This window comes from Equus przewalskii, chromosome 6 (genome assembly GCF_037783145.1).
Source record: "Equus przewalskii isolate Varuska chromosome 6, EquPr2, whole genome shotgun sequence".
NCBI classification, from domain to species: domain Eukaryota; kingdom Metazoa; phylum Chordata; class Mammalia; order Perissodactyla; family Equidae; genus Equus; species Equus przewalskii.
In genome coordinates, this window is record NC_091836.1 from 70,871,507 (window position 1) to 70,884,565 (window position 13,059).

The 13,059-nt window shown below is 36.2% G+C and overlaps 1 protein-coding gene across 9 annotated transcripts in view; it reads left to right on the forward strand.

Annotated features, from left to right (window-relative positions):
- FCHSD2 (FCH and double SH3 domains 2) overlaps window positions 1–13,059 on the forward strand; it is a 276,748-nt gene that overhangs the window by 133,822 nt on the left and 129,867 nt on the right. For all 9 annotated transcript variants that reach the window (XM_070625887.1, XM_070625891.1, XM_070625883.1 and 6 more), the window contains one exon: window positions 9,779–9,855. In XM_070625887.1, the coding sequence (XP_070481988.1) occupies window positions 9,779–9,855 (77 nt within the window). The remainder of the gene's footprint in view (window positions 1–9,778; window positions 9,856–13,059) is intronic.

Genomic DNA, 13,059 nt, shown 5'->3' on the forward strand with positions numbered 1-13,059 from the left:
ACTTATTAGAACCTTAACTTTCCAGGGAAACATCTTTGTAAACGTGTTTTTATGATTCTATTTTAACCACTATGATAGTGATGGTGCTTTTATTCTGAACTGAGAAAAAGAAAGATATTGGAGGGTCTTTCTTAAAGAAAGAGAATAACTTCATGGAAAACTGCTTTGAGAGTAGATATCTCCTGGACACTAGAGAAGAATTCACTGTACAAAATCCAAAGGGTCATCTTTGTTGTCTCCTTCTTTCTTATCTTTTCCTTAGCTAGACCATTACAAATCATGTCAGTTTTCCCTGCTAAATGTCTAGCTCTGTCTGTCTCCACAGTTCAAACTATCATCCTCTCAACCAGAATACTGCAGTAGTCTTCTCTGGATCTAAAGAGTCTCTTGTGGACATTATATAGTTAGATCATGTTTTTGAATCTATTCTACCAATCTCTGTCTTTTGATTGGAGAGTTTAATCCATTTACATTTGAAGTAATTACTGATATGGAGGTGTTTACTTCTGTCATTTTGTATTACTGTCTCTTTTGTGTTTAGTTGAGTTTTTGTAGGGAAATGTTTTAATTTCTTTCTTATTTCCTTTTGTGTATAGTATATAGCTATTTTCTTTGTGGTTACATTTAACATTCTAAAGTTATAACTCTCTAATTTGAATTTATACTTAACTTCAAAAACATACAGAAACTCTGCTCCTTTACAGCTCGTCTCCATCCTTTTCCTTTATTGATGTCGCAGAATCATGTCTTCGTATAATGTATGTCCAAAAACATAAACTAAAAATTGGTTTTTTAATGCGTTATTCTCTTAAATTATGTAAAAAAAAATGTGGAGTTACAAACCAAAGTTACAATAATACTAGCTTTTAGACTAACAATTTTAAAAAATAATATATTAGTCTCTTATATCATGTAGAAAACAAAAAGTGGAGTTACAAACCACTGTTACAGTAATACTAGCTTTTATAATTGCCCATATATTTACCTTTAGTGAGACCTTTATTTCTTCATACCCCTTCAAGGTCTGTCTTTCACCCTGTAGGACCCCCTTGAGCATTTCTTGCAGAGGAAGTATAGTGGTCATGAACTCTCTCAGCTTTTGTTTATCCAGGAATATCTTAATTTCTCCCTCATTTTTGAAGGACACTTTTGCTGGATATAGTATTCTTGGTTGACAGGTTTTTTTTTTTCTTTTAGCACTTTGAGTATGTGGATACATTGTCTTCCCAAGCTTCTGTTGAGAAATCTGCTGGTAATCTTATTGAAGATCCCTTGTATGTGGCAACTCACTTCTCTCTTGTGGCTTTTAAGATTCTCTCTGTCTGTAGCTTTTGACAGTTTGATTATAATGTTTCTCAGTATAGGTCTCTGAGTTCATCCTACTTGGAATTCATTGAGCTTCTTGGCTATTTATGTTCCTATCTTTTGTCAAATTTGGGAAGTTTTGGACCATTATTTCTTCATATAATCTCTTTGTCTCTTCCTCTATTCCTTCTGCTTCTCGGACTCCCACAGTACATATGTTGGTCCACTTGATGGTATCCCAAAGGTTCCTTCTGCTCCATTCACTTTTTTTCAGTAGGTAATAGGGGCAGCACTAGTTGCCCACCTCTGTTTAAGTGCCTCTGTGTCTCCACCTCTTTGATCAGAAGCAACAATCAGTGATCAGAGCACAGACCCCTGATATTTGGAGGATGGGGCCCTTATTGCCCATCTTGTCTCCTGCAGGCTGCTTGCATGCAAGTAGCTCTAGGAATAAGTGCATGGCTGCCTGCCACTGCACTGGGAGGTGAGGGCTAGTGGGGGGGACTACTGCTGAGTTAAGTGCAGAAATTAACTTCGTTTGGCATCCAAGCCTTCCCGTAAAAGTTACAAGCCTTCAAAAGACTTCAGAGTTCCAAAATAGTTATATGAGACAGATTCTGCTGATGAGTGTATTGTCTAGGTTGGGAGTTTGATTCTTGGTGCCTCCTACTCTGCCATCTTCCCAGAATCCTCTCCTGTAATAGTCTTCTAAGTGGGCATGTAACTCAGAAGCAGTCAGATGGAAGAAATGCATAGGGCAAGGTATGTGGGAAGGGGCTTGGAGCCTCCAGGCCCTCTCTGGGTATGCCACCCTCCCAGCATCCTGGAAGCTCTCCAAACCCCATACTATCGGGATTTTTATGGAGGTTTCATCGTGTAGGCAAATTGGTTATTATGTCCATTTCTAGCCTCTTTCTCCTCTCTGGAGAATGGGAAGTGGGGCTGAAAATTTCAAGAACAGGGCTTGCTCTTTCTGGTGACCAGCTCTCGTCCAGGAGCCCACCAAGAGTCAACTCACTAGAACAAAAGATACTGCCATCACTCAGGAAATTGCAAGGGATTTAGGAACCGGGGTCAAAGACTAAATGTTAGAACAAAAGATTCTCCTAGTACCCTTATTTATAAGGGTTTTTATGAGCTCTGTATCAGAAACCGGAGGCAGAGACCAATGTATATATTTTTTCTTTTATTTTACAGGCATGTAACTTTTAAATTTGATTTATTTTGCATAACAAAATGCATATAAGATTCATCCAAGTTGTGTGAATTAATAGTTTTTATTGCTGAGTAGTATTCCCTTGTAATGATGTACTGTAGTTTGTTTAACTGTTCGCCTATTGAAGGACATCTTGATTCCACTTTCATCAATAAAGCTGCTGGAAACATTTGTGTGCAGGGTTTTGTGTGGACATAAGTTTTCAAATCAGTTGGCTAAATACCTAGGAGTGTGATTGCTGAATCATATGGAAAGTCTATGTTTAACTTTATAAGAAATTTCCAAACTGTCTTCCAAAGTTGTCGTACTGTTTTGCATTCCCACCAGCAGTGAAGGAGTGTCCTGTTGCTCTGCATCCTCACTAACATTTGATATTGTAGTTTTTTGGATTTTAGCTATTCTAGTAGGTATGTAGTAGGGTCTCATTGTTGTTTTAATTTGCATTTTCATAATGACAAGTGACGTTTAGCATTTTTCATATGCTTATTTACCATCCTTATATCTTCTTGACAAAGTGTCTGTTCAGATCTTTTGCTCATTTTAAAAGTTTGGTTGGTTTTTTTCTTATTGTTGAGTTTTAAGAGTTCTTTATATCTTCTGGATACAAGTCCTTCATTAGTGACTTTCAGATATTTCTCCTAATCTGCAGCTTGTTTTTTCATTCTCTTAATAGTGTGTTTCCCAAATGAGTTTAATTCTGATAGATTCCAATTATTTTTTCTTTCATGTATCTTACTTTTAGTGTTGTATGTTAAAATTCTCTGCTAAAAGTCTAAGAGATTTTCTTTCATGTTCACCTACATATTTTGTGGTTTTGTGCTTTGCATTTTGGTCTGTGAACCATTCTGAGTTAATTTTTGTATAGGTCATGTGGTATGTGTTAAGGTTCATTTTCTTGTATATGGTCATCCAGTTGTTCCTATGCACATTTGTTGATACAAACTATCCTCTCTTCATCTAATTACCTTTGTACCTTTGTGAAGAATCAGTTGACTATATTTGTGTGGATCTATTTCTGGGCTCTGTTCTGTTCCATTGATCTGTGTGTCCATTCTTTTGCCAATAGCACACCGTCTTGAGTACTATAATGTTATAGTATAGTAGCCTTGAGCTCAGATAATGTGAATCCTCTGGCTTTGTTATTATTTTTCAGAATTGTTTTGACTATTCTAGTACCTTTACCTTACCATGTATATTTTAAAATCAGTCTATTGATATCTACAAAAAAGCTTTCTGGAATTTTTATTTAGATTGCAATGAATGTATGGATCAAATTGAGAACAATTGACATCTTAACAATAGGAAGTGTTCCAATACTTTAATGTGTAATCTCTCTCCATTTATTTAGAGCTTCTTTGATTTCTTTCATCAGTATTTTGGAGTTTTCCATGTATAGTTCCTGCATGTTAGTTAGTTAGTTGTTAGACTTATACCTAAGTACTTTCCCCAATGCTATCGTGAATTTTCTTTTATTTCGAATTCTAAAATTGTTCATTATAGGTATATAGGAGAACAATTGAGTTTTATATTTGACCTTATATTTTGCAACCTTGCTAGCCTCAATTATTAGTTCTGGGAGTTTTTTTAGGTTCTTTGGGGTTTTCTATATAGACATATCATCTGTGAATAAAAATAGTTTTATTTCTTCCTTTCCGATCTGTATGCCTTTTATTTCTTTTTCTTGCTGTATTAGGTGGGACTACAAGTACAGTGTTGAAAAGGACTGGTGAGAGAAGAAATCCTTTCCTTGTTCCCAGTCTCAGGAGGAAAGCATTCACTCTCCATTAGAAATGTATTAGCGGGGCTGGCCCCGTGGCCGAGTGGTTAAGTTCGCGCACTCCGCAGCAGGCGGCCCAGTGTTTCGTTGGTTCGAATCCTGGGCGCGGACATGGCACTGCTCATTGGACCACGCTGAGGCGGCGTCCCACATGCCACAACTAGAAGAATACACAACTATGTACCGGGGGGCTTTGGGGAGAAAAAGGAAAAAATAAAATCTTTAAAAAAAAAAAAAAAAAAAAAAGAAATGTGTTAGCAGTAGATTTTTTGTATATACCCTTTATTAGGTTTAGGAAGTTTCCTTCTGCTTCTAGTTTCTTGAGTTTTTTTTTCATGAATGAGTGTTAAATTTCATCTATTTTTTATTGTTTGGTTCTCAAATCAAATAGGATGGGTCTTTTAAAATGTCATTAGCTCTTGTTTTTTCTTACATAATTAATTTAAACATAATTAATCTTTATTTTTGTTGAAAGGTAAAGGCTAAAATATATTTTTAGTGTTTAATATATAACATGAAATGAATGTTTCATTTCATCGTGAAGTAAGTAAAGGCAATTTATTATGTAATTTAAAGTAATATACTGCTTATTTTTTTTTAACCTTAACTACAATTATATACCACACGAAACAATGAAAAATGTTTGAAAACGTTCCTTAAGGGTGAAGGTGAAGTTCTCTATTATCATTAAAGTAATTTTAGAATCATAAAGACACTCACTGTATAATTTATATCAGTTTGAGAAGTATCTAATTTATGCAGTGGACTTTTTAATTTTAAAAAGTCATTTGCATAGTGTTAGGAATTTCATGATAAAAAGGTATGGTTTTTAAATAACATGGTTTCCTGTAATTTTGAAGAGACATCTGATGACAAACACTTAGTAAAATTGAAATACTAGTTTCTCTCTGCGTTGGGGGGAAGAACTGGATACAGAATAACCTGTGTCAGAGCCGTGGAGCACAGCCCTGCTCAGCTCGCTGTGGCAAATGGGCAGAAGGTTAAGCCATCAGTCCACTTCCCAGTGTCTACTAACAGTGGCTTTCTTTGTGTTGCTTCCCTTGTTAGCGCAATGTAGCGAGTGTTATTGAGAGGTAAGACAAAGCAAGTCTTACATTAGACACTGATGGCTTTTTTAAAAGTTGGAATGGGATGTTATTGAATGTTCCAAAGAGTATCTTGATAGTACATTTTTATGGAAACCACTGTTCCAGAGTAAACTGCATTGGAAAGCAAATCAACATTGAGACATCAGTGATGCTCAGGTAAATATAAATAAATTTTATGTATCTAGTGCTGCACCAGTTTTCGAGAGTAATGTTGTGGGCTGGGGGAGTGATTTTTTGAAGAAAGAACACTTTTTAAAAAATCACCAGCCATAGGTTTATTTTCCTTAGCCACTTAATTGTGGTAGATTTTTATATAGATAAACCTTTTATTCATGAGATGTAACTTTAAGCATAACTTAAAAGGGAAATCAGTTAATATAAGTATAGAATTATTTAGGATCTTTCCTATAATGGCTGCAGAGTATTTCTTGAGCATCCATGCAGATTAGATCTCGAACAGCTGCATGGAGCACACAGAAATCATGACTCCTGCCTCTGAGAACCAACTTGAATAAAGTCTTTCATCTAAAGATCTCACTGTTTGTCTATTTCATGAATCCCTCATCTCATCTCTGAAGAGCTCATTCAGTTTAATACAGTTCAACTTTGTGGTTTAGAGCTCTAGAAATTACTGTTGTAACTTAGAATGCACAAAAAAAAGATAAGTTAAAAGTAATCTCAGAATTTTTTAAAGAATTAGATAAAATTCACTCTAAAATGATTTTTTTTCAGAGATTTAGAATGATAACTAGGGATTCTAATTCAAATTTAACTAGTTATGTGATCTTAAATAAATTATGTGTCCTCTTAGTGTCCAGTTTCTCTGTAGTTATAACAAGGCCTAGGAGAGTTAAGAGAGATAAATGTATTGAAATGCTTGTTAAATTCATTTGTTTTATATAAATTTAAAGTGCTGCCATTCTGCCTTCTTAGTCCTTCTCATAGTCTGAGCTTCATATTACATCCCATGTTCTGTACGAAGTGTTCTGCAACCACTTTAGCAGTATTAAACTGGAAAAGTCACTATCATATCATTTACATGTAATTTGTTAAGAAAATGTCAGATATCTTTTCCTCTTCTGGGTACTTATATCACATATTGCCACTTATTTGGCAGTAACCCATGTATTGCCTCTCATTTTATGTTTTTTACTTCTTATTCCTGTCTGTGTGTTATGAGTTCTTTGAATTCAGGGATCTTGACTTATTTGAACCTTCACAGAAATTAATGTATAGCGCCTTCTAAGTATAGAATAAACTTCTGAGATTTTTTGTTTTCATTGCTTTGGAGTATCCACATGTGTGTTCTCTTCCGATAGTAGAGATGGTCAAATCTGACTGTAATTTTACTAAGAAACTTATTTGTTATATTAAAACCAGTTGGTTATAATCTTAGAAATCTGGTATAATTTTTTTTTTTCCTTTAAGCCTATGACTATGAGGAACCAGAGAAATTTTAATCCAAACATTTCTAAATCAGAGTAGCAAAAACACAAAAGGAGTTTGGGTCTTATATATTAGAAACAGAGTAATGTAGGTGGCATTTGTATATGCAGTTTGTGAATATTATTGGCATGAACTAAATGCTAGGCCCTCTGCTATAGCCTAGAGACATAGTGATTTAAACAAATGACAAGATCCCTACCTGATGGAGCTTATAGTCAGTAAACAGGCAAAATATATTTAAACCAGACAGTAACAGTGTAATAAGGATTATGCATAAGAAGGGTGGTGTGAGAGGGTGAGCTACTTTGTATTACAGTGATTAGAACAGGCCTTTTAGAGAAAGAAGCAAAGTAAGACCAGAAGGTTAAGGAAGTGCCTGGGCTGTGGTCTCTCAATATGGTTTCTCTCTGAAAGTAATCAGAGTTCTTGGAAAACTAGCTTATTACAGGTCTGGAATAGGAACTGTAAAACAAAACAAAACGAAAACTGTCAAAGTCTATTGGGGTCATAATAAGGGAACCAACTTGGAGGGACTCTCACTGACTACAGGTGTAACACTTGGAGCATCAAAAGAAGAGTGATTGCAATGAATTGAAACACATCTATTATTCAAAGTATATGAGTTTATAATGTTACTTTAAAAATATACTGTTGGGGCTGGCCAGCGGCATAGTGGTTAAGTTTGCGAGCTCCACTTCCGTGGCCTGTTGTTTGCTGTTTCGGATCCCAGGTGTGGACCTATGCACTGCTTATCAAGCCATGCTGTGGTAGGCGTCCCACAGATAAAATAGAGGAAGATGGTCACAGATGTTAGCTTGGGGCCAATCTTCCTCAGCATAAAGAGAGGGATTGGCAGTGATGTTAGCTCAGGGCTAATCTTCCTCAAAAAAAACAATTCGTTGTTCACCTTTGGGCCAATACTGGACAATCAAGTATTTATCTTGCCTTTCCTCTAAGAACTGTACCTCAAGATAACCAAGTAGTTCAGGGGGGATAGTTCTTTAAAAAAGAATTCCAGGGGGCTGGCCCTATGGCCGAGTGGTTAAGTTCGAGCACTCCGCTTTGGCGGCCCAGGGTTTTGCCAGTTTGGACCCTGGATGTGGACATGGCACCGCTCATCAGGCCACACGGAGGCGGCATCCCACATGCCACAACTAGAAGGACCCACAACTAGAATATACAACTATGTACTGGAGGGCTTTGGGGAGAGGAAGAAGGAATTTAAAAAAAAGAATTCTAGCTAATAAATGCAGAAAGAATGATAAACTGTTCTAACGAAATGACATCAAATACCTAGGCAGTGGAATTTTTCACATTTTTCTATATATACTTTTGAATACTTTGTGTTAGGAAATTTAAAAATCAGTTTAAAGGAGGAGCAGTGAGAACTCAGTAGGTAGGAATGGGAATGGGAGGAAGATACTTCATGCAAATAGGAACAGTATGAACAAGGCACAGAAGTGAGAAAATGCTGTACCTATTTCAGGGAAGCGTTAGTAGTTGGCTCCCCAAAGTACAGGATGTGTAAGTGGAAGTATTGTGGACATGCTGTCATATGTGAGTTTTCAGAATACACAGTAGCTGGAAATAGTGAAAGCAAACTATTGCCAAGTTCAGGAAGAATTCGAGGTTCAAAAGAGCTTCTCTACAGTTCCTGCTACCCTTTGGACTCATCGAAATAATGGTAAACAGAAGCATTCAACAATGGATTTAATTAAACCAAATTGATTTGGCAGCAGACCTTGGTAGAAAGGTACCATGTATAGAGTGCAGCATTGATTCTTCTTGGGCAAGCTGTGCTTAAGGTAGGCAGTCCATTAACTAATGTGGTTGTTCTTCATCTCAACATTTTATTTATTCTTTTTGAAGTTGGATGTATAGGGGCTGGCCTGGTGGCATAGTGGTTAAGTTTGTGCACTCCGCTTCAGTGGCCTGGGGTTTCCTGGTTTGGATCCCGGGCACAGACCTACACACTGCTCATCAAGCTATGCTGTGGTGGCATCCCACAGACAAAATAGAGGAAGATTGGTTCAGCCATTAACTCAGCAACAATCTTCCTCACCAAAAAAAATTTTTTTAATTGCATGTTATAGAGATGAGTATCCCAAATGATTTCTAATCCATTATATTGGACCCTGTTACAGTATTAGGGGACCACATATGTTCGCATCTAAAAGTAATATGTTCTATATTCAGAATAGTTCAACCTCACTTGCCAGTAAAATAGTCTTCTCTGTTGAAATCCTGATACCCACAGTACCTATCATAGATAAACATTCTGTTTTGTCCAGGTTCATATTGTATTCGTAACAATAAGTGGGTATATTTCTTTGTAAAACTAATTTTTTCATTTGTGCCATGATATTATTTAAAAAGAAAAAAACCCTTAAAATCTGTCTTAAAATTTTCTGATATGCAATAGCACTAAGGTTTGTTCACTAATTTTACAAGCCAATGTGTATTTGTCTGCTCCAAAGTAACTGTGTTGCTGCCTTTCCTGGTATGTGAGAGTGTGGTTGCTGGGGTTTAGAAATGCCTCACATGCCACCATAGAGGAATGGTGGGAAATTGAGATGTCAAGCTGTGTAATCAGAGCTCTGTGGAGGTGGACTGCTGCGTTCCCTGTGATATACCAGAGGTAGTTGTTTTTATGGCTGGTCAAATAGTTTGGTGGAGTGAAAAGCATATTAATTGTTTCAATTTTCCCATCTTTATACTCACTCTTTTCCTAAAAATGAAGACAGGAGAAGACTGTGACAATACCAAAACAAGTTATATGTTCTACCATTTATCATTGGTTCTTTACTTCTGAATTAAATTTACATTTAGAAAGATGGGATTTGCCAAGTAATATATTTTAAGGAAAAGATCTTCCTTTATGGTATAATACTTCTTTTATAAAATATATATATATTTTTTTACCAGGGTATCCAGAAGTTGGCTAGTCAGTATCTGAAGAGAGATTGGCCTGGAATAAAAACAGATGATCGGAATGATTACAGGTAACTTAATAAGTAGTTCTTGCTCATTTTCTTTAAAAATGGTTTCACTCAGAGCCATGTCACATATAGATAACATAGATTCCAGTTTTTTAAAAACTTGCTTCTTTCCTTTGCTATGTTTTTAGACATAATTTCAAAATTATCAAAATGTTAATGTTCCACAGCATATGTAGATTGTATGAAATAGATCATTTTCATATATAAGCCAAGATTATATTTTGTTTAATTAATTAATATTCACATACGGAATTTAAAGAAAGTAGATGACAGTGAGACACAAATTGTTTCCTCAGTGACCTACAGATGAAACACACTATTGCAATAATAATGAAACAAGATTATAGTTTCTACCATGATTATTGGTTCTTTATTTCTGAAACAAATTCTAAATTTGGAGAGATGGGATTTTGTGAGCCTAGGGGAAAAGAGTTTCTAAGTAAATATATTCATATGTAAAACAAAGTATCCAGAAATTGGCTAGTCAGTTTACCACATACAAATTTAAAAGAAGATAGATGACAGTGGAATATGAATTGTGTCTTCAGTGACCTAGAGATATCTTTAAAGTATTTGTAATTTTGTTTAGAACTTGATGTCCTTTATGAGGTTAATTTGGAAGTATTTGTTGGCTTTTGTGCTCAAGACTGTCCTTAGTGTTGAGGGAACTAGAAGTCAAAGACTAGATTTCAGAGCTTGCACTCTGGTTGGAGTTAAGACTAACGCCCTTGAAACAACAGCAGAGAATCCAGGGTAATTAGTAACTCAATATTGAAGTGTATTGTTTGGAGTCTGAATATGAAATCAAGTTGCTGGATTGAAGACTGACAACATCAGATAATTTAGCAGAGCTAGAGAACTGAAGGATATACTACAAGACACCCTAAGAGTTCTTCACAATTTCAGGACTGACTGATAACTTGGAAGGTGTCATGATAGATGTAAACAATAGACCCATATAGAATAATAAAGCAAAACAGGAAAATAAACAAAAATAGAGATTTATTTTGGACTTTCCAGTATCTACAAAGTTCATCTAAGGAGGGAAGAGAGAGGAGATAACTCGCAGTGAGAGTGAGAGTGATATGTTCAGCATTGCTGGCATGAGGAAAGCCTGACCAAGGAAGAGATTGCTTGCTGGAGAGTGAAGAAGGAGTCCAACTAATAGATAGGCTATATTGCAAGTTCGTTTGAAATTCAGGGTGCAGGTTACCAAGGAAATAAGGATAAAAAGGCTCTGCTCTGGCTTCTACAACCTAATTTTAAACAGTACGTTAAGCCAGCTTTTACTAAATATTTACTGTATGCCAGATACTATGCTAAGAATGTTAGCCTATCTCCCATGATCATCAAAACAACCCTGTGAGGTACATATAATTATCTTCTTTTTACATATTAGGAAACTAAGTCACGGGTTACATGCCTTACTCAAGGTCACACAGCTATTAAACACTCAGTCATTTACTTATTCATTCTTTATTCATGAAATAGATGTGAGATACCAGCTACATGCTAGTGTTATAGTAGACTGTAGGATTAGAGAGACTAGAAAATATGGTGCCTGTCATTCAGGAGCTTACAGGAGATGCCACTATAAACAGTTGCTGTATTGGGTAGCAATGCAGGTGCATTGATTCTGTGGAGGAAAACCCAGGCCTCTAGAGCTGAGTCTTAAAGGATGTGCAGGAGTTTCCCAGGGTTGGGCAAAAGGAATTCTAAGCAAAAGCAGCACCTTAAAGGCATGGAGGCATGAGAAAATATGAACATTAGGTAAGAATGAGCAGTTCAGTATGGTATGTGGGTTGGAGCGTGAGAGGAGTGGTGGACGTGGGGGATACATAGATAGGCATCCTGGCAGACTTTACATGTCACAGAGTTTCCTTTTTTATTCAGAAGATAAGGAAGCATTGAAGAATTTCCACAAGAGGAATGACATGTTCAGCTTCACTTTAGTATTAGAATGAAGGTAGATTAGAGGGATGTGAAGAGGAATTCGGAAAGGATAGAATTGCAGGAATTTAACCCCTTGCCATCTCTTATTTGAACCATGAAAATTGTAGTAGGAATTAGGTTGTGGGGGAACCTGAAGCTAGAAGACTTGCAATTGATTTGGCAGAGTTTTGTTTTTTGTGTTTGTCGGATTTGTTCTGAGACAAACTATAAATCCTTTTCTATAACTATCAAACTATAAGGTAGTTTTCTTGGTATCTGAAACAGCTCTTGGAACATAGAAGACACTTGATAAATATTTACTGACTCTAATAAATATTTACTTACCTCTAATGACATAGAGAGAGGGAGAGGAAGGACGATAAAATGACCTCTAGGTGTTTTAACTTACACAACTGAGAGGATGGTGGTGCCGTTGTGGAAAAAAGGCAATAGTAGGATCAGGATTGAGGGTAATAAGGACAATTGTCAATTTTTTTGTTTGTTTATCGGAAGTTTATTTTAGTTCTAGTCAATTTAAATTTTCCTATTAACTTTTTTTTGTATTTGTATTGGTAGTTTAAAAATTCTTATTCAACTAGTGTATACTTGTTGCATGTGCAACAGAGAGTAAAGGGTATAAAGTGCAGCCTCCTCCTCTTTGCCAAGCCTCTTCCATTCACATTTCTACTCCCCTAGAATAACTGCTGTTAAAAGCATGTGGTCTTTTCTTCCCTCTTTTTCCTGTGTGATGTATACGTGAACGTACAGAATTATTGTATATGTAGGCTTCTGTAACTCCCCACACACCCCTCCCCCCGCCCCCTCAGCCTCCACACATACACTTAAGGAGTCTATTTTAGACATCCTTTCATGTCAGTATGTTCAGATCCCCCATTCTTTTTGATGGCTGTGTTAGTGCCATAGTATGGATAAACTGTAGTTTTGTTATCCATTTCTCTGTTGGTAGTTGTTTAGTTAATTACTATTGCAAATAGTGCTGCAGTGGATAACTCGTGAATGCACATAGTTATATCTTCATGCACTGTGAAAGTATATCTATAGAATAAATTCTTAGAGACGGAAATGCTGGGTCAAAGGGTTTATACCTTTACAGTGTTGTCATTGTAAATTATTCTTTATAAACTGTATATTTTACATTTATCCTAGTTTGACTTGACATTGCACATTTCAGACAGGGCATGTGATCAGTCTTTTAAAATTTTTCCCAGTGTGATGGTACATGCACCATTTAATGCATGGAAACTAGATTTCCAT